This window comes from Boleophthalmus pectinirostris, unplaced genomic scaffold (genome assembly GCF_026225935.1).
Source record: "Boleophthalmus pectinirostris isolate CB_2022bp ecotype Guang Dong unplaced genomic scaffold, ASM2622593v1 HiC_scaffold_5, whole genome shotgun sequence".
Lineage (NCBI taxonomy): Eukaryota > Metazoa > Chordata > Actinopteri > Gobiiformes > Gobiidae > Boleophthalmus > Boleophthalmus pectinirostris.
The window spans coordinates 6,139,222-6,161,785 of NW_026571404.1; the positions used below are offsets into that span (position 1 = coordinate 6,139,222).

The window sequence follows — 22,564 nt, forward strand, 5'->3', positions numbered from 1 at the left end:
ACAGAGCACGCTCGCTGAGGTGGACGTCATCGCGTCTCCAGTGCACATGTGGGACACTTTTGGGCCGTTTAACGTTCACACAGGGGATCACATACAAGTCACATTTAATTGGAAATGTGAACGACCTCGCAAAAACATCGGATTTCACAAAAAAATTGGAATTGAGCGTTAAGCCCTGCAGTCTGAACATAGCCTAAAGGACACAACTCAGTGGAATATGTTCTTTCTGTGACAGGGGGATGTTGATGCTGAAGGTGAGCCTGTTCTGTGCGTCACGAATGTTTTCAAAGATCGTACGTGTGCAGGTTTAGCGCAGCTCTTTATGTTGCAGTAAGCGGGATACTGCGTAAACATGCACCATGACAAAACCAAGACACTGATGTGCATGTAAACACACTCACTGAGAGGTACAGTGATCTCCAAGGAGGTACCACAGCCCAAACGTGGGACTGTGAGGCTGCAACTCCAGTGTTTGCTCTGTCACACACAGCTTCATATCTACACCCAGAAACCTACATTCAGTTTGTCGATTAGAAATGAACGTAATCGATGAAATTCTTAATGATCAATTATCGATTAGTCGACTGATCATGCCCATCCCTATTCTGAGTCACAGCTGACGAAAATGGTGAGAAATACAAACATGTATACGACACGACGCCCAATGACTATAAAGACGCCAAATGGGAAGAAATTCATGAAGGGAGATCGCAGATATTTTAGGCTCGGACGAAAAAGTCTGGCGTAATCTCTGTGACAAGTTTGCAAACGCCAAAAGGCAGGTCACCAAAAAAAAAAAAAAAGAGAGTGGAGAATGAGTGGAGAACGAAAAGAAATGGAGCGAGGGGACGGGTCAGTTTGGCAGGAGAACATCTTTTGAAGTATGAAATGTCAGAGCCCAAACAAACTTCGTTCTTTGTTCTTGTTCTTGAGGTAATATGAACAAAGATCTTATGTTCTTATGCAGCATGAATAGGCCTTAATCCTCTGGAAAAGCCTCCCACATGAATTTATATCATGTACAAATTATGAAATGTTTGCACGTCTGACCAAACAATGACTTTTAACCAAACAAACCTTTAATTTGCCCTGTATGAATAAAGAAATATGAACTGAATGGGACTATAGTGTTACTTACTAATTGTCTGGATGCATTAATATATATTGTATTTTAGTTTATTGGCATGTTCATCATTTATGACACCAACTTGTCCAGGGACTGAAGGTGGAAATGAACAATTTTGCTATAACTTGGCAACAAACACATGACCTCTTAGTGTAGCTCAGTGTTTTTATGCACATTATCCCTGATAAATAAACAAATAAACTAAACTAAACTAAACTAAGCTAAACCGTTAGCTTCACTGAGGGGGCAAAAATCCACTCTGGTCTCTTGACAGTTGTGAAAGCACTTATTAACTCATTGCAGTGAATATTTAGGATGTTTGAGGTTAAGCGAGGCATAACTTTGGACCACGGCAAAACGTTTTAATGTGAAAAACAGAACAGAAAGTTATTAATACATAAAATCCAGTGCAATATGTATGGATGAAAAAGAAAATCAAGTTGTGGCGCATAAAAGCGATGATCTCCGTTTGCAACTGATTAATAATTGTGGCTGAAATGAAATGTATGTAATGTATGAAATGTTTTAAAGTAACTATCAGTGTTAATGTATTGTCTAGAAAAGGGAAAAGGGGGCAGATAACATAAGATGACTTCTTTCTGCTTCTTTTCGTTCATTTCTTGCTAAGTTAACGGCGATTGATGTGGCTGTGGAAGAAGGAAACAGAGCTGCTGCACGTGAACCCGACATCAGTGAGTTGATGGTGAGAAGTTGGTGATGAACTGACTCAAAGCAAAAAGACGACAAAAGCTTTCAGAGGCGATAAAAGCAGACAGCCCGAACTTAATAACCTTCTTGAAGACGTGGACACCTGCGGCTTATATTCAGGTGCGCTCAATAGTCTGGAAAATACGGTACCTCTATTGGTGGAATATTCAAAAGTTACCAAACACTGCCAAATAAGTTTTAAGAGTCTTAAGCTCAAGAAAAAAAATACAAAACGGATTTAAAGATCACATTTTCAGGAGCTTGTGTTCAACAAGAGCATTCATAGTCTTTTTAGGGATTTGATTTTCAACAAAAAGGTGAGAGAGACTAAGTGGAAAAACTGTTGTAAATGCCAGCGAGTTGTAACTGTAATTTCAAGTGCGAGGGAAGAAATCATCTCACCTGTTGTAGTTCCAACAAAGTAAGCGCTTTCTGGTTAAAAAAAAAAAGCGTAAAAAGCTCCAAATAAAGTCTCACTTGAGTAACAGAGCGTGTAACACTAGCGTTTTCAGTTAGTTCACACCCCAATGTAAGCAAAAATAATATATATCGCACTATAAGTCAGATTTTACGCATATTAGAAACCTGTCGTAGCACACAGATATTGGCATTCCTTCACCTCGTTCTGTACTTTTCAGATCAAAACTGCTTGCCTGGCCTGTTTCACATGACGACAGTGAAAATGCAAGTTGGCAGTATGTTCCCATGAAAAAAAAAAAAAAATCTTTTCCTAAAACGATTACGCGCTCCTTTGCAGAGGTGGTAAAGTGTGTGTACAGCCAAGCCTCCCTCTGCCTCCGCTCCTGTCAGCATCAGCCTACACAAGTGTTTGAACTGCAAATAGAGCCTGTTATCACAAAGCCCGCTGCAGAAAAAAAATATCGCTGATGGCCCAAATATTTTATGCCGTTTAAAAGTGCAGCTTCAACACCTGAGCGAGCGTGGACAGAGCCTGCTGTTCGGCTCAGGGGACGGTTTAAGAACAATACAGAACGTGCTATTCCCATTAGAAGGTTATTGTGCGCGAGGAAGGACGCTCATTTTCTCTGCCTGGACTTCAGTGATTTAGAGTAAAGGTCGCTTCACACTACAGGATTTCTTGGTCTTAAATGATTTTTAAAAGTGTGACAGAAAGCGCAAAACACAGACACAAGGAGAATCTTACGAGACTTGTTCTTCTTGCAGCGGGAAATGTCTGAAGACCACAAACTATAAAGTTGTGAGCGCTGTCGAATATGTCAGAACGTGCATATATCAGATGCTGAATGTAGTTTTTTGTTTTCGATTTTGCACCTGACCAGGTAAACTCTCATATTCAGTGAGCTGTTAAACACCTATAAATGAGTTGAATCACATTTAAACATCCATAAATGAAGGGTTCAGAGTCTAAGGTTTCCAGAGATACAAATATGTCTGTGTTTTCAATTAAGTTCATGAGTTTAAAAATAATTTCGTGGAAGTTTGTTTTCTTTTATGCACTTATGCTCTATGGGTAGGCCTAGTAATATATGTATGGGTTGTTCCTATTAGGCATTAACGGGGGAAAGAGTTAAGTGTTCAAAAAATAAAAAAAATCAAGAGCACTGCACTTCTAGTTTAGATACAAGTCAAAACTGTGTTATTATTTGTGAAATGTGGTGCAAAACTTCAGATATATGATTTTTAAAGTATGAATCAAGTATTGTCCGTTGTCCAGAACTGAAGAAGCAGCTTGGATGAGCTGCGAAACGTCTTCAACCTGACTAACTTCTGTCCAGTCGACAAACTGAATTTTCTACTCATATTGTCCATAAAGTTCAAAGGAAGTCGAAACGGTATCGTTAAACTGCAGCTTCACCTCGATCCGTGGATGTAAACAAACACAGGCGAGGAACTACTCTTGCCTTTTTACTTTTAAAGAGCACCTCAAACTGGATTAATAGCGCTGTTTTGTGGACTGGGGGTCATTATTTGCAGAGGACAAATTCTATGGATGATGTGGATTTTTTAAATTTTTTTGAAATGCACAGCTATAATGTTCAATTTGTAATGTATTCATAAGGTGGAGGCTTTAATATAAGCCCGTTTGCGTTCTTTGCCTCTTCCAGCACCTTTTTTTTTTTTTTTTTTTTATCTGGCGTGTTTTATTTTAAATTTTTATTGTTATGTTATATACATGTAAAATAATAAAACAAAAAAAAAAAATAAAATATTATTATTGGTATTATTATTATTAATATTATTATCATAATTATTATATTATTATTATTATTATTATTATTATTATTATATATTATTATTATTATTATTATTATTATTATTTATTAAAATTTAAAATGGTGCAGTTTAAATTTATCACTTTACGAGAGGTGAGCACTAAAGTCGACTCATTATTTTCGCTATTTCCTGAGTTTGTTTCTTGCGTCTCTGTGTCCGTCAGTCCTCTGCTCCTGATGCTCTGTTTTATCGGTTGTTACTGTGTCGTTGCTGATGTTTGATGGTTCCGATCTGACAGAACAGCTCAGTCAAACTGACACCACACACACACACGAGGAGCACAGCGGCTTCAAAAATCGCACACGAAGACACAAAGTCGCAGCCAAAATCGGGCAAATTCTCCTGTAGTGTGCAGCGACCTTTAGACAGATTACAGACAGATCAGTACTATTATTAGTGTTGTTGTGCAAATATAATATCTAGTTTATTGTTTTGGGTTTAAAATAGTGTTAAAAATAATTTGTGAGCAATTTAACACATCTCACATTGGTCTCATAGTTAAACCTTGAGTCATCAGTGTTTCTCGTTAATACGGGAAACTACAGAGGCCCCCCAAAGTCTAAAGTCCTCCAAATGTGCCCCCAAAGTCCACAAAGTCTTAAAAACAACATCTGAGACGATATATTGGCATAACAAAATTAGGCTTTGCTGCTCAGTGTATTATAAGCTTATAAAAGAGACAACACGGATCAAAAATGACTGGTTAAAGATTAAATATAGGAAGTAAGTAAGTGGCATTTACACTCCGCAAACAGAATGAAATTAGATTATTCAAATAAAAATAATTTGTGCCACTATAATCTTAACAAAATCTATGGGAAACACTGAATAATACATTTAAAGACATGTTGAAACTTAGGAATATTGTTCACCCAACCCTATTTTCAGATATCGGCACAATACCAGTTTTTCAATACCTGTTCCTGTCAATCATCATCTAGAACGGCAAAACAAGACTACTCTGTTCATAAATTCTTTTAAATATAGTACTTATTTCGTGAAAAAGCTATTGTTTTTATTGTTAATTTGTAGTAATCTTCAACACCGTTCTCCCTGAGGTTTCAAAACTTGTTATTAAAAAAAAAAAAAAAAAAAAAAGCTGTGGTATCAAATGTGTTTAGGGATGTAACAATAACTGAAATATCGTGATATCGTATCGTCAAAAGTCTAACAATAATATCGTGGGCTGTCAGAATATATCGAATCACAAGTTCCTTTGCTTAAATTCATGGTTTTATAGTAGCAACATCTTATAAACATCAGGAACTACATATCCCATGATTCATTTCAGCGCAGACAACATGAAGAAATATGTTTTTTTGTGGAATTCTTGGGAATATGACGGAAATAATTCACACCAAAATCTTGTTAAACTATATTTAAAAACGCAAAAAAGTGTCCTGTCTACTATTATAATCAGCCTCTTCAAAATATCGCAATAAATATCGTACCGAGAGATTTGGATATAGTTATTTGGATCCATATTCGATAAAATGTTGAAATATGGTGACTGGAGCTTTCAAAATCGTGAATATTGACAAGTGTATTATTGAGGTTTGCTTTAATAGAAGAAAAGAGTCACTGTTATAAACACGACACAATACATGGTTTTATAGTAGCAAGAGCTTAAAAACATTGGAAACTACATATCCCATGATTCATTTCAGTGCAGACAACATGAAGAAATATGTTTTTTACTTGAATTCTTGGGATTATGATGGAAAAAAGTTCACACCAGAATATTGTAGAACTATTTTAAAAGCAAAAAAAGCATCCTATCTACGATTATGTCAGCCTCTTCAAAATATCGCGAGTTTGAGATTGTTACATCCATAGTGTTTTTTTTGTTTGGTTTTTTTTGTAACAATAGTACACAACCCTTTTTATTTGGTATTGCACTGGTACTTTAAAACAGAACTGAGCTCTACTAAAGACTCAAACTGTGGCCAAAGTAACTGCAGCATTTCTGATTTTCTAATAGCGAACATGTAAATTTGTTTTTTTTCATTGCCTGTTACTAAAATAAAACTGCTGAGTATTTGTGCTTTTGCTTCCGTGCTCTATCTGCTCGGTTAAAGGTTTTCTTATCTTTCACAAACACGACCAAAAAGTAGTCACACCCTGCCAAAACTCTTTTGTTTTAGCACCTAAAAGATAACGTTATCGAGACGCTACTTTTACCACAAAAAAAGTCAAAAGGTGTTGTCAGACGTTTGAGCATTGTTGTACTGCCTCCCTTTATGATATGATGGATTTGTGTAGTTTGGATAAACAGTAAAAACTTTTCAATCGTCTTATTATGTTTCGCTGCAAACTAGATCAGTCGTAACATTTCTTAATTTAAATGTTTTTTGTTTTGTTTTTGTGTCGTAAATCCGTCCTCAGTCATTTGCACAGAAAAAAAGATACATATTCTAATTTTGCTGAAGAAAATCCCCAAAAGAAAAACAATTGTGTTATTACAACTTTAACTTCTAACAAAAAGGTTAATATTGTTACCCAGTAATTGTGTTAACTGCTGCTATTAGGGATGTAACAATAACCGAAATATCGTGATATCATATCGCCAAAAAATCTCACAATAATATCGTGGGCTGTCAAAATATATCAAATTATTGAAGTTCCTTTGCTTAAATTCATGGTTTTATAGTAGCAACAGGTTATAAACATCGTAAACTACATATCCCATGATTCATTTCAGCGCAGACAACATGAAGAAATATGTTTTTTACTTGAATTCTTGGGATTATGATGGAAATAATTCACAGCAAAATCTTGTCAAGGTATTTTAAAAGCAAAAAAAGTGTCACATTTATATACAATTTTATTAGCCGCTTCAAAATATCGCAATAAATATCGTACCGTGAGATTTGGATATCGTTATTTGGATGCATATTTCAATAAAATGTTGAAATATAGAGACTGGAGGTTTCAAAATCATAAATATTTACAAGTGTACCATCGAGGAAGACCAGAAATTGTTTATTCTTTTTTTGAAGTTTTGCTTTAATAGAAGAAAAGAGTCACTGTTTTAAACGCTCTTTAGGTTTTAGAGTTTGTATAGTCCGCAATAAATATCGTACCGTGAGATTTGGATGCATCAGGCATGTCCAAACTACGGCCCGTGGGCCAAATGCGGCCCTCAGACAAATTTTTCTTGGCCCTCAGGCTTCCAGGTGAACTGGCCCAAATTACCTTGCATCAATTAAAAATTAAATTTTTACTGCAAGTTTGTTGAAAATCTACCTTGATAAAGCTGATATTTAAATAATTTAATTTAATTTAGTGTGTGGTTTTAAGGATCTTGGCATGAATAAAGTCTGATAGCTCATTCGATCAGCCTTCTGCTTCATCATGTGGCCCTTGATGAAAAAAGTTTGGACACCACCTGGGATGCATATTTCGATAAAATGTTGAAATATGGTGACTGGAGGTTTCAAAATCGTGAATATTTACAAGTGTATTATTGAGGGTGTTTTTATTTTTGGAGGTTTTGCTTTAATAGAAGAAAAGACTCACTGTTTTAAACGCTCTTTGGGTTTTAGAGTTTGCATAGTTCAGATAGCAGTTACGATTATTAAAATACAACTGATTATTTTTGATTAACCGTTGCAGTCCTAGTGTTTAAAAACTTCTCATCAGTGGCGCTCACCGTCTTTGGGTCTGGGCGCCGGCTTCCACTCCGGTACGTTCTTCACTATGGCTTCCACGGCCTGTCCCGCTGCGATCCGCGTGTCCCAGTTTGGACTCCGAAGGTACGTCAAGACCTGAGGAAAATATTCAAATCATAACTCACATTTGCATGACAGATCTGATAATACGACTCAGAATACGCTGGAAGCAGGCTTGTTTTACTCCATTTATCTATTTGCATTTGCAGTTAAAAAAAAAAGCTGGAGAAAAAGTTTGGAGAATGGAGACAGAACAAGCTCAGGTTAGATCTACGGAGAGGCGACTCTACTCACAATAATTGCATTTTTCTACATATTTTTAAGCAATTAAATCACCCACACTGAAATAAACACCAAATTAAATGACATTTTTTACTTACTGTACATACATTTATATAATTTATGTCTTACTGATAAAATTCTCTTGTTATTTAATTTATTATTTAGAAGTTTATTACAAATTTTTGTATGTTTTTTCTCTGTGTTATTGTAATGCAGAGATGTCAAACTCAAATTCACAGAGGACAAAATTAAAAACTGGGACTAAGTCGTGGGCCAAACTAAATATTTATTGAAAAATTTCAACAACATCTATAGCCTATTTGTAGCCACGGACAGGTCTAATGCCATATTTTCCGGGCTATTAGACGCGCTCTTAAGCCTCCAACCCCATCAAAAATGACTGCGCGCCATAATCCAGAGCGCCCTATACACTAGGGATGGGCATTCGATGAAATTTTCTTAATCGCTCGTCGGAAGAATTAACGATCGATTATCGATTAATCATTAACGTTTTTATATTAAAATGATCATCATTATTACTATCTGCACTACTAATCTGCATAAATAAAATCAACTTTACGACATATAAACTGTAACGACTCTAGAGCCACATCAGCCCGTTTGACATTATATTGTGTTTAATTCAGTTCTGCGCAACTCTCACAGAAACGAAACTTAAAACCACATCACTAATTTGCATAAACTAAGCGAAGATAAAACTACAGCTCTTGTGTCGCTGATGCGGTTCAATTTCTGTCGGATTAAAAGACATGACTCAGGTGAATACAGGTTAGTGTGACCATATTTGCGTTTGTCAAAACCAGGACACCGTACGGGGGGAGGGAGGTGGGGACTCGTCATCGACATTGAGCGACTCTCACCTGGTAAAACTTTTTCCCACTGGACACCGAAACATATGTGCTGCTTTGTTCACTGTGCACATGGACTCACACTTGTCCCGAACGCAACGGAAAGCGTGGAATTTCTTGTACAAATCATCGTTAAATACGCATTTGTGCTTTGGTACGTTGCAGACTGACCGACTGTCCCTGTTTGCTCACGCTACGCACAGCAACCTACATTCGGTTTGTCGATTATTTTAATTTTAATCGATGAAATTCTTAATGATCAATTATCGATTAATCGACTAATCATGCCCATCCCTACTATACACAAATCCACTCAGGTGTCCCAGCATGACTTCAGTAAACTACAAAGCCGCACCACCCGCAGAACACACAAACACACACGGAGCAGACAGCGACCGCACAGCGACAAACACCCACAGACACACTCATCACTCCACGCCGACGAGGAACGGAACGGAGGAACGAACCGAAAAAGCGAGTGCAATGTGCCGCTTCTAGACACGACTGAACAACTGAGTCACTGCGAACACGCCGACAATCCGTTGGTCCCAGACAGCACCCTCCCTACACGCCACAACTGAACAAAGCCCAGAGTCACCGTGAACGAACAAACAAACAAAACCACTCACCCATCACACTGTTGGGTTTCGTTTAAAGTCCAGTGCGGGTTATTTGTGGAAAAAAGTTTGAAAATAGACCATTTAATGACAGTGCGTCTTATAATCCAGAGCACCTAATAGTCCGGAAAATACAGTACATGTTTGACATGATCTCGTGGGCCAATTATAATTATATCGCGGGCCAAATTTGGACCCTGGGCCTGACTTTGACATGTCTGTTGCAATTTAATGTGATGTGTGAGCTGCTGTGTCCAAGTAATTTCCCTTGTGAATCAATAAAGTCTATCTAAGTCTAAGTCTAAGTCTAAATAGTTATGTTTAAATTGACGAATCATGGAATATTCCAGGCAAACCAGTTCAACATGTCAAAGTAGAGTTCAGTTATTGCTTACCTAACCATTTAAAAGGTCATATATTACTCAAAATTGACTCTTGTGAGCTTTAAGTCGTGTTATAATGTTGTCACTTCCTCAAAAACATTCCTGGAGTTGTGTTTTATTTCGTTCACAAATGACATCACAAGGTGGAACAGAGCGTGTTCTGTTTGAGAGAAGACCTGAAAAGCTTAAATACGCAGGGTTTAAGCGTTAAACACGTGTGAACGAAACTGAACACAACTCCAGGTCTGTTTGCGATGACGAAATGACAACATAAAACACCGTGCGAGTAGGCTAGACGCTAGAAAAGTTACGCAGTGCACCTTTAAAGTTATTTTAATCAACGACAGAACCGTACTTTAGATAGGAGGTTGTTGAGCTCGTGCGGGTGGAGTCGGACCACTTCTCCGAGCTGCTGCGCTGCTGCTTTCCTGGTCACCGGCGTCGTCCCAGTGTCCAGCAAAATGAACAAACGGTCAAGCCTGAAAGGTAAACACAAACAAACACTGTGTAAATAACAGAGTCGTCATCGTTATTAGGGCTGTGGTCGTTTAGTCGTTCAGTCATTTAGGCGATTAATCAGTCCATAATGCCTTAGTTAACCAAAATTTGTAGTATTTAAATTATAAAACATTATTTCCCCGACATAAGAAAGTAGACGGTATTAAGATCTGAAAATTAGTCCTGTGTTCAATCTACATTTTTAGATACAAATACCCTTCCCCTCGTTCTACTTTTATGTATAAATGGTAAATAAATTAAATGAAATATCGTCAAAAGTCTCACAATAATATCGTGAGGTGTCACAATATATCGAATCATTAAAGTTCCTTTGCTTAAATGCATGGTTTTATAGTAGCAACAGATTATAAACATTGAAAACTACATATCCCATGATTCATTTCAGCGTAAACAACATGAAGAAATATGTTTTTTACTTGATTAGTTGGGATTATGATGGAAATAATTCACATCAAAATCTTGTCAAGGTATTTTAAAGGCAAAAAAAGGAGTCCTATCTACAATTATATCAGCCTCTTCAAAATATCGTGAGATTTGGATATCGTTACGTCCCTAATAAATTGTATTTTTGCATTAACTTGCAGTTGTAGTTTGAGTGCAGTTACAGTCAGTTCATAGAGATAATGATTTGTCTAATTGACTGGCAGGGCATGACCGAGGTTTCTTTTTTTGGGCGATGAAATGCACGGTATTTTGGTCATCGTAATAATTATACCAACAGACAGAAGGTAATTTCACACTCGCACATAAAAACAGGGACTAAACCAAGACTCATTTCAAAGCTAATCTTGGACTAGAACAGGACTAGAACAGGACTAAAAAGTGTACTGTGAATGCACCTTAAAACCCATGTCACAGTCAACAAAACAAAAGAAAAAACAATTCCTGAATCAACGATACACAAGTTGTTATAGAGCTATTCGATTATGGAAAAAAAATCATTATCACGATTATTTTGGTCAATACTGAAATCACGATTATTCAAACTATTATTTTTTAGTTACACGATGCCTTTACTCAGCATTTCTCTCTCACATAAAAACACTTTATTATTGATAATTTACGCAAAACTTTCAAATTGAAAATAAATACTGGCTACAATATGAGCAGTAAAATAAACTTTGAACATGAAATAAGGGATAGAAAAACATAAATGTATCCAAACTAAACTATATATCCAGCTGTTCTACAAAAAATTAAATAAATATACTGATTTATACAATTTTATACAAAAAATATCTCAAAATAGACTTTGTTAAGATTTATCGTTTCAAGTTTGGAGATTGTTTGACACACAAATTTCAATAAAAATTCGAGTTGTTATCCATCTAAAGTCTTCAGTCATCATTTCTCAAGCTTTATTCTTCAGAAAAATTAAATGTAGAAATAATTATTTTACTGATAGTCTAATTGAAGACAAAAGAATACTCTGACTAATTGACTAGTACAATCATTGTAATGCATTTATTATTATTACTGATAATTTACGCAAAACTTTCCAATTGAAAATAAATACAGGCGACAAATATGAGCAGTTTTGCAATGAATAAAATACACTTTGAACATGAAATAAGGCATAGAAAAACATAAATGTATCCAAAATAAACTATATATCCAGCTGTTCTATATTTAAAAACACAAAATAAATACTTATTTATATTAAAAAATATCTTAAAAATAAACTTGTTTCAACTCAATTATATAAGTTTGGAGCTTGTTTGACACACAAAATCTAAATCTCAATCAAAATTCGAGTTGTTATCCACTTAGAAGTCATCATTTCTCAAGCTTTATTCTTCAGAAAAATTCAATGAAGAAATAATAATTTTACTCACCGTCTAATTGAAGACAAAAAAAATACTCTTGGCTAATTGACTACTAAAATAATCATAACGCAGATAAGAATTTCCAATGTGGAAACTTGACTTGAAATTTGTGACATTCAGACTGCAGTGATATTAAGCCTTCGCATCCTGTTCCAAGTTTTCCGTATTGAACAATGAAATCAAACAATAGTGATTTTGCAGCGGGCCAACGTCCACTGTCCTGAAGTCATTAGCGGTCTAATAATAACGTACAGTGGATTAACCCCAGCCACTGTGACCCGAGGCTTAAAGCACTCGCCGTTTACTTTTCTATCGCTTCTGCAGACAATATTACAGCCGCAACCACAGACCTGCGCGTAATTACAGCAATTAAAGATAACAATGCCAGACTCTGGATAAGGTTTGTAAAGAATCAATGGCAAAGAAGCAGCTCATTTCGAATTAGAGTCACGACTTCGGAATCAAGGACACCTGCCGTTTTTAATAAAGTTTACATCTGCTCACGCATCAAAAAAAGGGATACAAAAGCTGCCGGGTTATGATGAAGACACTTGATACAAATACTGTTCTTTCTTTTGTACAGTTTGTGAACTTGATACTCGAGCAGGTCAAAGTTGCTCAGCCCAAAACCAAGAATAACAGTATAGAATTATTAAATGATACTGGCTTTATAAAACGGTAAAGGATACGATAAACACGGTAACTTAGGAACCAAAAATGAGATGTGAAGGTCTAAAAAAATAACCTGGCATTACAAATTTCACTTTTAGCTCCTTTTTTTGTGTATGAATTGTGTTAAATTGTGCTGGGGGTCATTAAAAAGTTGCCGATACGATACAGACACGATACAGCACATTTTCGATTCAATACGATATATTTCTAAATCGATTTGATCCGGTTCAATAACAAATAAATGCTAAATCATGGCTGTGGTACTCAAGTCTTTCTTAAACCACTTCTTGCGCAAAGTTAATTTGAAACACACCCATTTTAACTACCAAAACATTGAATAATATGTCATATGTGTTGCATAAACAAGTCTCCTTCCATTAAACAAGCAGCAAAACTTGAGCTCTGTAACAAAATAATTAAGTAAAATCCACCAAAAAATACTCTTGGTGATTTAATGATACAGCAACCCACGATATCGATACTGTTTCATCACATTAAATGATAAACTATATCAATATTTCAATATTTTTGCACACAACAAGTGTCCAATAAATATTAAATTACTCCTAAATGTGTATAAAAGAAGTTCTGCCTCTGCTACCAAAGCCTAAATAAAGATCTATGAGAAAAAGCTGTATTATTGGTGACTTATACCATTATTAATAAGTAAGAATAGAGAATTTTAGACATTTCATTCAAGTTTGCAGCCTATATTTAGTGTGTTTAAGTGTGTTTAAGTGTGTTTAAGTGTGTGTGTGTATGTGTGTGCATCCGGCCACATAATGCCATAGGAGTAGGAGGCTATTTAAAATGAAAGGAAGTGTAACCAAAAGATGATAAATGTGAAGCAAACGCACGTCATGATGCGAATAGTCAGGCGTAATAAGCATTTAATAGCTTTAATTGCGGAACAGTGTTTACTTTGACGTGATAATTACAGTTTAAAGTTAAAGTGTGGAGCATTCCCGGCTAAAAATAAGAGAAAAAGCGATCATAGTCGGGCATGAAAGCAATTTACAACCATTTAAACTCGGTGCTTAGATGAAACTAAAACCACGGGCGTGCAAAGGGGCCATGCCATTCTTAGCCACATTAGCGCAAAAAGCTTCAACATAAAAGCGATCTTACCTCGTTACAGCCATCGTTTAGTCTTTAATGGCCATTCACGTCCAGCGTTAACCAGACGAGCCGCAAAACTGTCCCTTATTTGCTGTTTTTGTTAAGTTTGAAGAGTGATAATAGACTGAATTCATGAGCTAGTTAGCAGCTAAATGCTAACTAGCCGAGGCCGCCGCTGCGCCAGGAGTTGGGAGATCAGCTCCGGCACATGATTAGTCAAAGTTTTGTTTTTTTTTATTTTCTGATGCCCGCTGATCCCGACGGGTTATCCGAGCATACCGACGCGCAGCCCGGCTCACCCCTCGGAAGGCTCTGCGGACAGATATTTGAGTCGAATAAGGTGTAAAGAGTTATTTTGATGCGCGCCAGGAGGAAGCCAGAAGACTGTTTTTATACGAGGAGCCATCTTGCATTTATTCCTTCCTCCGTGGCAGGTGCGCGCCGATTGGTTAGAGCCGGTGAGGACGGCCAATCGGGAGCCGCGTTTTGTCGGCGAAAGGGAGCCAATCACAGCGCGGCGTGACAAAAGAGAAGCAGGCCCACTTACAGTATGTTGTGTTGTGTTTATTTTTTTTGTCTAATGTGCAGTGTCTGTTCATTTAAAGGTGCTGTTTTACAATCCGTGTGTCATTCGTTCATTCGTTTTTCAGTATAAAACCAAAAGTAAGGAAATGAAAAAACAACTCTTTTCTTCATTATTTGTCTCCAAAACCAAAATGAAAAAACAGAAAACGATTTGTTTTTTCCAGTTTTAGATTTTGTGTTTAAATGAAGAATGGAAAAAAAACGGATAACAGCCGTTTCCAGTTTATGTGACTTCCGTGACTGCAATGCTGGACTTTTGCGCTGCATACGGACTGAACCAGGACTGATCCAGGTCCCGAAACAGAGCGGGACCAGAGCGGGACCAGAGCAGGACCAGAGCGGGACCAGAGCGGACCCCGAGCTTTGACTCCGAGCCTCTGTGGGGTCCAAGCCTCAGCTTCAAGCTCTGGCCCTGCTGTGGGCTCTGAGCCTCCGGTCTGGTCCCAGTCTGGTCCCGGTCTGGTCCTGGCCTGGTCTCGGTCTCAGTCCCGGTCTGGTCCCGGTCTGGTCCCAACCTGGTCCCGGTCTGGTCCCGGCCTGGTCCTGGTCTGGTCTCAGTCTCAGTCCCGGTCTGGTCCCGGCCTGGTCCTGGTCTGGTCTCGGTCTCAGTCTCACTCTGGTCCTGGTCTGGTCTCAGTCTCAGTCTGGTCTCGGTCTGGTTCTGGTCTGGTCTCGGTGTCAATCTCAGTCTGGTCCCGGTCTCAGTCCTGATCTCAGTCCCGGTCTGGTCCTGGTCTGGTCTCGGTCTCAGTCTCAGTCTGGTCCCGGTCCCAGTCCTCATGTCAGTCTCGGTCTGGCCCTGGTCTGGTCTCGGTCTCAGTCCCGGTCTAGTCCCGGACCTGGATCAGTCCTAGTTCAGTCCTGGTTCAGTCCGACATCGCGGTCACGAAAGTCACGTAAACGGGAAACCATTTACCATTTTTCATTTAAACACAAAATCAAAAACTGAAAAAACAAATCATTATCCGTGTTTTCATTTTGGTTTTGGAGACAAATAATGAAGAAAACTGAGCATTAAGTCATGTTAGGATGTTGTTATGTCCCGGAGTTGTGTTTTGTTTCATTCACACATGTTTCTTCGTAGCTCCAAACGCTCTGATCCACATTGTGATGTCAGGAAGAGGAAGACGTAGTTTTCAAGTGAGCAGCTGCCCTTTACTTTTAGTTCAATAGACACTGGTAATTACAGGGCTCAAATTGTCCACATGATTAGGCTTCTTCAAACGTGGCCATTCCAGCTTCGTCAGATCTCAGACGCTCAGAGGCTGGACCTGGTTAGTACTTGGAAAGGAGACCTCTGGGAATTCCAGGAGCCACAGGGGGGCACCAGCAGCAAAAACTGTCTTTGTGTCTTTAGTAGGAATGTAACAATAACCAAAATCGTACGGTCAAAGTTCTCAAAATAATATCGTGGACCATCGCAATATGTTGAATTACAAGTTTGTTTGCTTAAATTAAGAGTTATGGTGCAGCAATAGCTAAAAAAACAAAACAAAACAGAGGGAACTACATAGACCATGATCCTTTGTTCCATTTCAGTGTAGACTACAAGAAGAAATACGTAAAACTTAAAAGTGCTGTTGTAAGTTTTAGGTCTTTGGGTTAAGTCTTGTCAAGGGAAACAGTGTCATATTAACAGTTTTGTTCAGCCTCCACAGAATATCGCAATAAATATCGTACCGTGAGATTTATATTGTGAAAATATCGTACTGAGAGATTTCGATATTGTTACATCCCTAATCGTGAGCTTTCCCACGATATCGCAATAAATATCGTTCCGTAAGGTTCATATCGTGACAATATCGTACCGTGAGACTTGGGTATCGTTACACCCTTAGTCCTTAGGCAAGACACTTCACCCACATTGCCTAGTATAAAAGTGGGGTGTGCATGAGCGAGTGTTGGTGGTGGTCGGAGGGGTTGATGGCCGCAGATTGGCAGCCTCGCTTCCGTCAGTCTGCCCCAGGGCTGCTGTGGCAAAGTGCTCTGGGTGTCTTGAAAGGCTCTATATAAATGCAATGATTGATAATTAATCATTTAACATTTGAACATTTAAACTTTCTGACTGAGTGTACTGTAGATGTATTGTGTAGATGTAAATGTGTTGTGTTTGATTCATGACATTTGTCTTGATGATCATGTTGTTGATGAATTGTGTTTTAAAGGAGAATAATACTGATGAATTTGGTAAAAGTACATTTTAGACGATATTGATGACAATGAATTTGAGTATTTTTTGAAGCTGAATTTAAAGTCTTGTATTTATGGAAATTAAAATGAAATCATGTTGATTGTTATAAGTTTTTAACCCTCTCCAGGCAGACGTTGCAGATTTGCAACAGCTATATTCCAATTACCTACTTACTCCACATCCATATTTTGAGCTTTTTTTACTCAGGAGCCTTTTCTCCCATCCACGCTGATAAACGTGGACGATGCAGACTGTGCAAGAACGGCTACACGCAAAAGATCTGCCAGAAGTGCAAAATACTTTTGAGCTTTACAAAGGATTAAAATAGTTTCTTGGAGCACCACACGAAAAAGTGATCTATACCAAGTTGTTTTGATTGTTGTTCTGCCACTGTAAAGCTGTTACACTGTGCTTTTTGTTTTCATTGTTATGAAAAGTGGTATAAACATAAAGTCTCCAGTGTTAATTTACCACATCGGGCCAATGCTGCAAATCTGCAACATCCCAGAACGCACTGGATGTGAAGGTCTGTCTCAAAAAAAAAAAAGTCAGGATTGTATATTACTACCCCATATGATAATTTTCCCCAAATATCAGATTTTTCCTGTTACAAAAAATTATTTGAGTCTGAGAGGGTTTTAATGATGAATTGGATTGTGGTTATTCTAAGGAGACACTGTTACTAATGAAATGTTGTTAGAGTTGGTTTAATAGTTTCTTTAATACATTTTGTACCTGCGCAAGGACTGCAGATGGAAAGGAGCTTGTACCTAAATCTGGCACAGAGCATCTTTTCTTTCTGAGATGAATGTTTTCTGTGCATTGTGCTTGTTTTAAATGAATAAATACACAAATAAAGGAAGAAAGAAAGAAAGAAAAATGAATTCTAGTGTATCGAGTGGAGCACTTCTTGTCGTGAGTGTTTTGTGTGAGAACCAAAATATGCAAGATTTGAGCGCTAATGAATTTGTGAATGAAACAAAATACAACCTCAGATTTTTGATGAGGAAACAAACATTATAACATAGAACAGAAAAGAATGTAATATGGATGCTGTTAGAAAAGTATAAATGAGAAGTAATGTCATTAGTACACAAAATTGTTGAAGCCTTTAAGTGTTTGATTTTGAGTGAAAGTTTTGATTTTTAACGAAAGCAAGTGAGAGAAGTGGGTGGGGAAAGGGTTTCGGTGAAAAAAAACGGACAGAATGACAAAACGCAGAAATGAGGGAGCAGAGTTTGGCGAACGTTGTCGACAATACGCTGACATCTGTACCGGGACGAAAATATAATAAGCTACAGGAAGCTCCTTTTGGGTTTGTTATTGTTGTTTTTGTTGCGGCACACTCTCCTTGGTCCTGAAAGTGAAAGCTCCGATCTCCAGTCTAAAAACAGAACAGTTACGCAAGCGAAGCCTGGCTCAGTGTTATGATGCCTGTACCTTCTGTTTTACGTATGTCAGATAAGATTATTTCAGTTTCCTCGTGCGTCATTTTTCAGTAGAATATTACAGGCACTAGAGACTGACCAATATGTTTCTGTTTTCACGGCCAATGGCGATTGTTTAGAACTCAGAGCAACCAATTTTGATTATTTTCTTCAAATGTTCTTTACCATAAACCTATAATGGAGCAGTGTAGTCGTGTTTGGTGCCACTTTTTTCAGACTAAAGTGTTCAAATAAAGCTTTATGTGTATTTTTTAGGTCAGTCAAAACAAAAGGTCAACAGCCAATGGATCATTCCACGCCAAATCTCCAAATGCCCCCCGCCCAGTGTTGGGAAGGTGACTTTTAAAATGTATTCCCATACAGATTACAGATTACATACCCCAAAATGGAGTTTGTAACGGAATCCATTAAGTTACTTATGGTGAGTAACGTAATCTGAATACTTTGGATTACTGGACGAGGATATCGTAACATAAGATGTTTTATCTGCTAAAAGAAAATGAAAAGCCCAGACTTTACTGAACCGTATTAAAAATATTATTGATAGAAGACGAGGAGACACGTCCACGCAGCATGATTTAGTCCTGTTAAATCCTGTTTTAGTCCTGTTTTTAGACCTGTTTTTAGACCTGTTTTAGACCTAGTTTAGATCTAGTTTAGACCTGGTTTTAGACCTGGTTTTAGACCTGGTTTTAGACCTGTTTTAGACCTGTTTTAGAGCTGGTTTTAGACCTGGTTTTAGACCTGTTTTAGACCTGTTTTAGAGCTGGTTTTAGACCTGGTTTTAGACCTGTTTTAGACCTGTTTTAGAGCTGGTTTTAGAGCTGGTTTTAGACCTGTTTTAGACCTGTTTTAGAGCTGGTTTAGACCTGGTTTTAGACCTGTTTTAGACCTGTTTTAGACCTGGTTTTAGACCTGGTTTTAGACCTGTTTTAGACCTAGTTTAGATCTAGTTTAGACCTGGTTTTAGTCCTGGTTTAGAGCTGGTTTAGACCAGGTTTTAATCCTGGTTTTAGACCTGGTTTTAGTCCTGGTTTTAGACCTGTTTTAGATCTAGTTTAGATCTAGTTTAGATCTAGTTTAGACCTGGTTTTAGTCCTGGTTTAGAGCTGGTTTAGACCTGGTTTTAATCCTGGTTTTAGACCTGGTTTTAGTCCTGGTTTTAGACCTGTTTTAGAGCTGGTTTAGACCTGGTTTTAGACCTGGTTTAGAGCTGGTTTAGACCTGGTTTTAATCCTGGTTTTAGACCTGGTTTTAGTCCTGGTTTTAGACCTGTTTTAGAGCTGGTTTAGACCTGGTTTTAGACCTGGTTTTAGACCTGGTTTCAGACCTGTTTTAGATGTAGTTTAGATCTAGTTTAGATCTAGTTTAGACCTGGTTTAGTTTCTGGCAATGAGTAGAATTACCGAAAAAAAGAAAAGAAAAAAAAAGAAAAGGGGATATAACCCAACATGTGAAAACTGGAAAATACCACCATGTAATGTAATCCATTTATTTCAACAAAGTAACTGTAATCCAATTACCACTCATTGAAACAGTAATTGTAACCGAATACAGTTACTCATAATTTGTACTCTGATTACTTAACTCCGGTACATGTAATCTGTTACTCTCCAACACTGCCCCTGCCCGACCATCTCAGATTTGACTGAAAAATTCACAAAGGTTCATACACTTTCCAATAAGAAAAGTCTCAAATTTAAGCTCCCAACTGGTTCAAGTTTTGTTATTAAAAATATTTTGTCAACTCTGCCCTGACCTGTTTTGAGAAGAGTTTTCCAAGGAGCCACTTTCAGATTGTTGTATCTAAAAAACGATTTACGGTCGGTCCTTCAAATTTTCAAGGGTTAAAATTTGTCAGATGTGCTTGTATAAATCTGAACTTTTACACATGTGGTTTTGATTTATCACAGATTTCTGGGGGGCTTGAATTTGCTCGAAAATTCTCCTCTTTAAATCTGAGGGCATCGTCGAAGGACTGTGGAAAGTGCAATGTCAAAGACAGAGGTTTGATACTGAACATAAACCTTCCCACACATGCCACTGTGGACTTTGTATTTTAAAACTGAGCCTCTAGAAGATATTAAGTGTTAAGAAAGGAAATTTGGTGCCATTTTGCCATGTTATACCAAAAAAATGACAGCACCCACCAACATAAAATGGACTGTTTTAGAAAGAGTAGATGTGTTTTTAACATATCCAACATTTGTGATGGTGTTCTGCCTTATTTTTGCAAAATTCTTTTTTGAAAATGTGGTGTCCGCGAACATGCAGGACATTCATGGACTATGAAGGCACTTTCAGAAGCTAAGGAAACACTCTGATTTCATGACACACAATAACATATTTCCTCTTGATGAAATTCAACAAACATTCTCTTTGTTCCGGCTTTAAATCCTCGATCCCGGGAATCGTTGTCAACACAGAATGTCTGTCTTCGTTCTTCGTCTACATCCATCCATTGTTTACTGTTGTGCTGTTCTATAAAATGGACCCAGACAGATGCAACGAGTTTGACATCGTGGCTTCACAATTCTTCACTGATTGGCCGGTGCACGGTCTACAACTTCCACGGTTCTTGCATACTGTATAGTGTTTTCCGATTCCTGACCTAGTCGCTGGAGAGAAATAAAATTGAGTAGAGGCACTAGGTGGCGCCAGACTGGTTAGTACACAGGTGTCAAACATACGGCCCGGGGGCCAGATCCGGCCCTCCAAGACCTTTAATGTGGCCCTTGGGTGATTTTCTACTAAAATATCTTAATTATATTTTCTATTAAAATATTGGTCATTTTCTGCGGTGCTGAGCACAGAAGCGTCTCCAGTGTCTCTGTACGTGGCCCCTCCCACCAGAGCAGCACAAATGAAGACTTGTCTCTTTCCAAACGCTCTTAAAGGACGATCGTTTTGACTGTTGACCGTGACACCCTCATCAGAAAAATGTCCAACATGAGAAAAGTGGAGCCGAGTGCAGGATTTTCCAAGATAAATGGACTTATTCTTATTTACATACAAGTTCATGTTAAAACATTGTGTTGAAATTTAATTTTTCTTAAAGTTTCAGGTTGTTCATAATATAATATTATAATAAGAAAGAGTTCATCATTTAAAAAATATTTCTGTAATAGATTTGCATTTCTCTGCACAAATATTTGAATTTATTGTTATTTTTGGGGTTTATATGACATGAGTTTTCTGATCCGGCCCCTTTGGGATCAAAGTCGGTTGGATACGGCCCCCGGACCAAAATGAGTTTGACACCCCTGGGTTAGTATATCGACCTATCTCCAATAGACTCTTTAAAATTTTGTCATTAACTACTTAACAACTCAACAATTTATTTTATTTTATTGGAATGCCCCTTGAGATGTGCCGGCTCATTTTCAAAAGGGTCCAAAAAACACAAAACATTAGTAATACACCTTATGTAACAGATAATACTCCCTACAACTGTACAACAACTGTGTTTTTGTCAATCAACATATCATCTTTGCACTGTTTTCTTTTTTTATGACTGCGATATACTCTATTATATTACAGTTACATTATATTACAATATTTGTTTGTTTTTTTAACTTACTGTACATACATTTATATAATTTATGGCTTAATGATACTAGTCTCTTGCTATTTTTATTGGTACTTATTTAGAAGTTTATTACATTTTTAAAAATTCTGATATATTTATATATTATTACAGATTTTTTTTCTTTTTGTTATTGTAATATAATGTGATGTGTGAGCTACTGTGTCCAAATAATTTCTCTTGTGGAGCAGTACATTTTGTCTAAGTCTGAGTGTATGGGAGATATGAATAAAGATTGTACATGAAGTGCAGTTGTTTGCTTTAGGCAGTGCAGCAGTGAACAAATGACGTAAGATCTGAATTATTGGATTCTTTTCTGCCTCTCCGATAACCGTGTAATAGATGAGTTTGGCTGTAATTTGGCGCCACATGAATGAAGCATCGCAAAACGTCGTCTATAACCTTGGATATTCATTGATTTTCCCTTTGGTTCCCTTCGCTTCGCTTTAATTCGTTCAGCCTTTTACTTTATGGCTGACCTCCGCTTCACTCCTCCAACCGCAGCGCACTTCAGAAAAATACTAACTCTGTGTATCATTTTGAAATGTTTCTCAATAGAGGCATTCAGATAATATTTGAATAAACGATTGTCAACTATTTACGTTTATGTGCATTTGAGTTTTAAACATTCTGAACCTCACAAAATATAATATCTGTTGAATGGTGAAATGTCCTCAAAATATAGAGGGGCCCAGTCAAGTAGAAG

General features: G+C 37.5%; 2 protein-coding genes across 2 annotated transcripts in view; both read right to left on the reverse strand.

Moving 5' to 3' along the window:
• Nucleotides 1–14,466, reverse strand: part of btaf1 (BTAF1 RNA polymerase II, B-TFIID transcription factor-associated) — a 104,829-nt gene extending 90,363 nt beyond the window's left edge. The window contains 3 exon segments of the mRNA XM_055162835.1: nucleotides 7,743–7,857; nucleotides 10,268–10,391; nucleotides 14,058–14,466. Coding sequence (XP_055018810.1) covers nucleotides 7,743–7,857; nucleotides 10,268–10,391; nucleotides 14,058–14,071 — 253 coding nt within the window. The 5' untranslated portion in view covers nucleotides 14,072–14,466.
• blnk (B cell linker) overlaps nucleotides 1–22,564 on the reverse strand; it is a 288,551-nt gene that overhangs the window by 72,529 nt on the left and 193,458 nt on the right. The window lies entirely within an intron of this gene.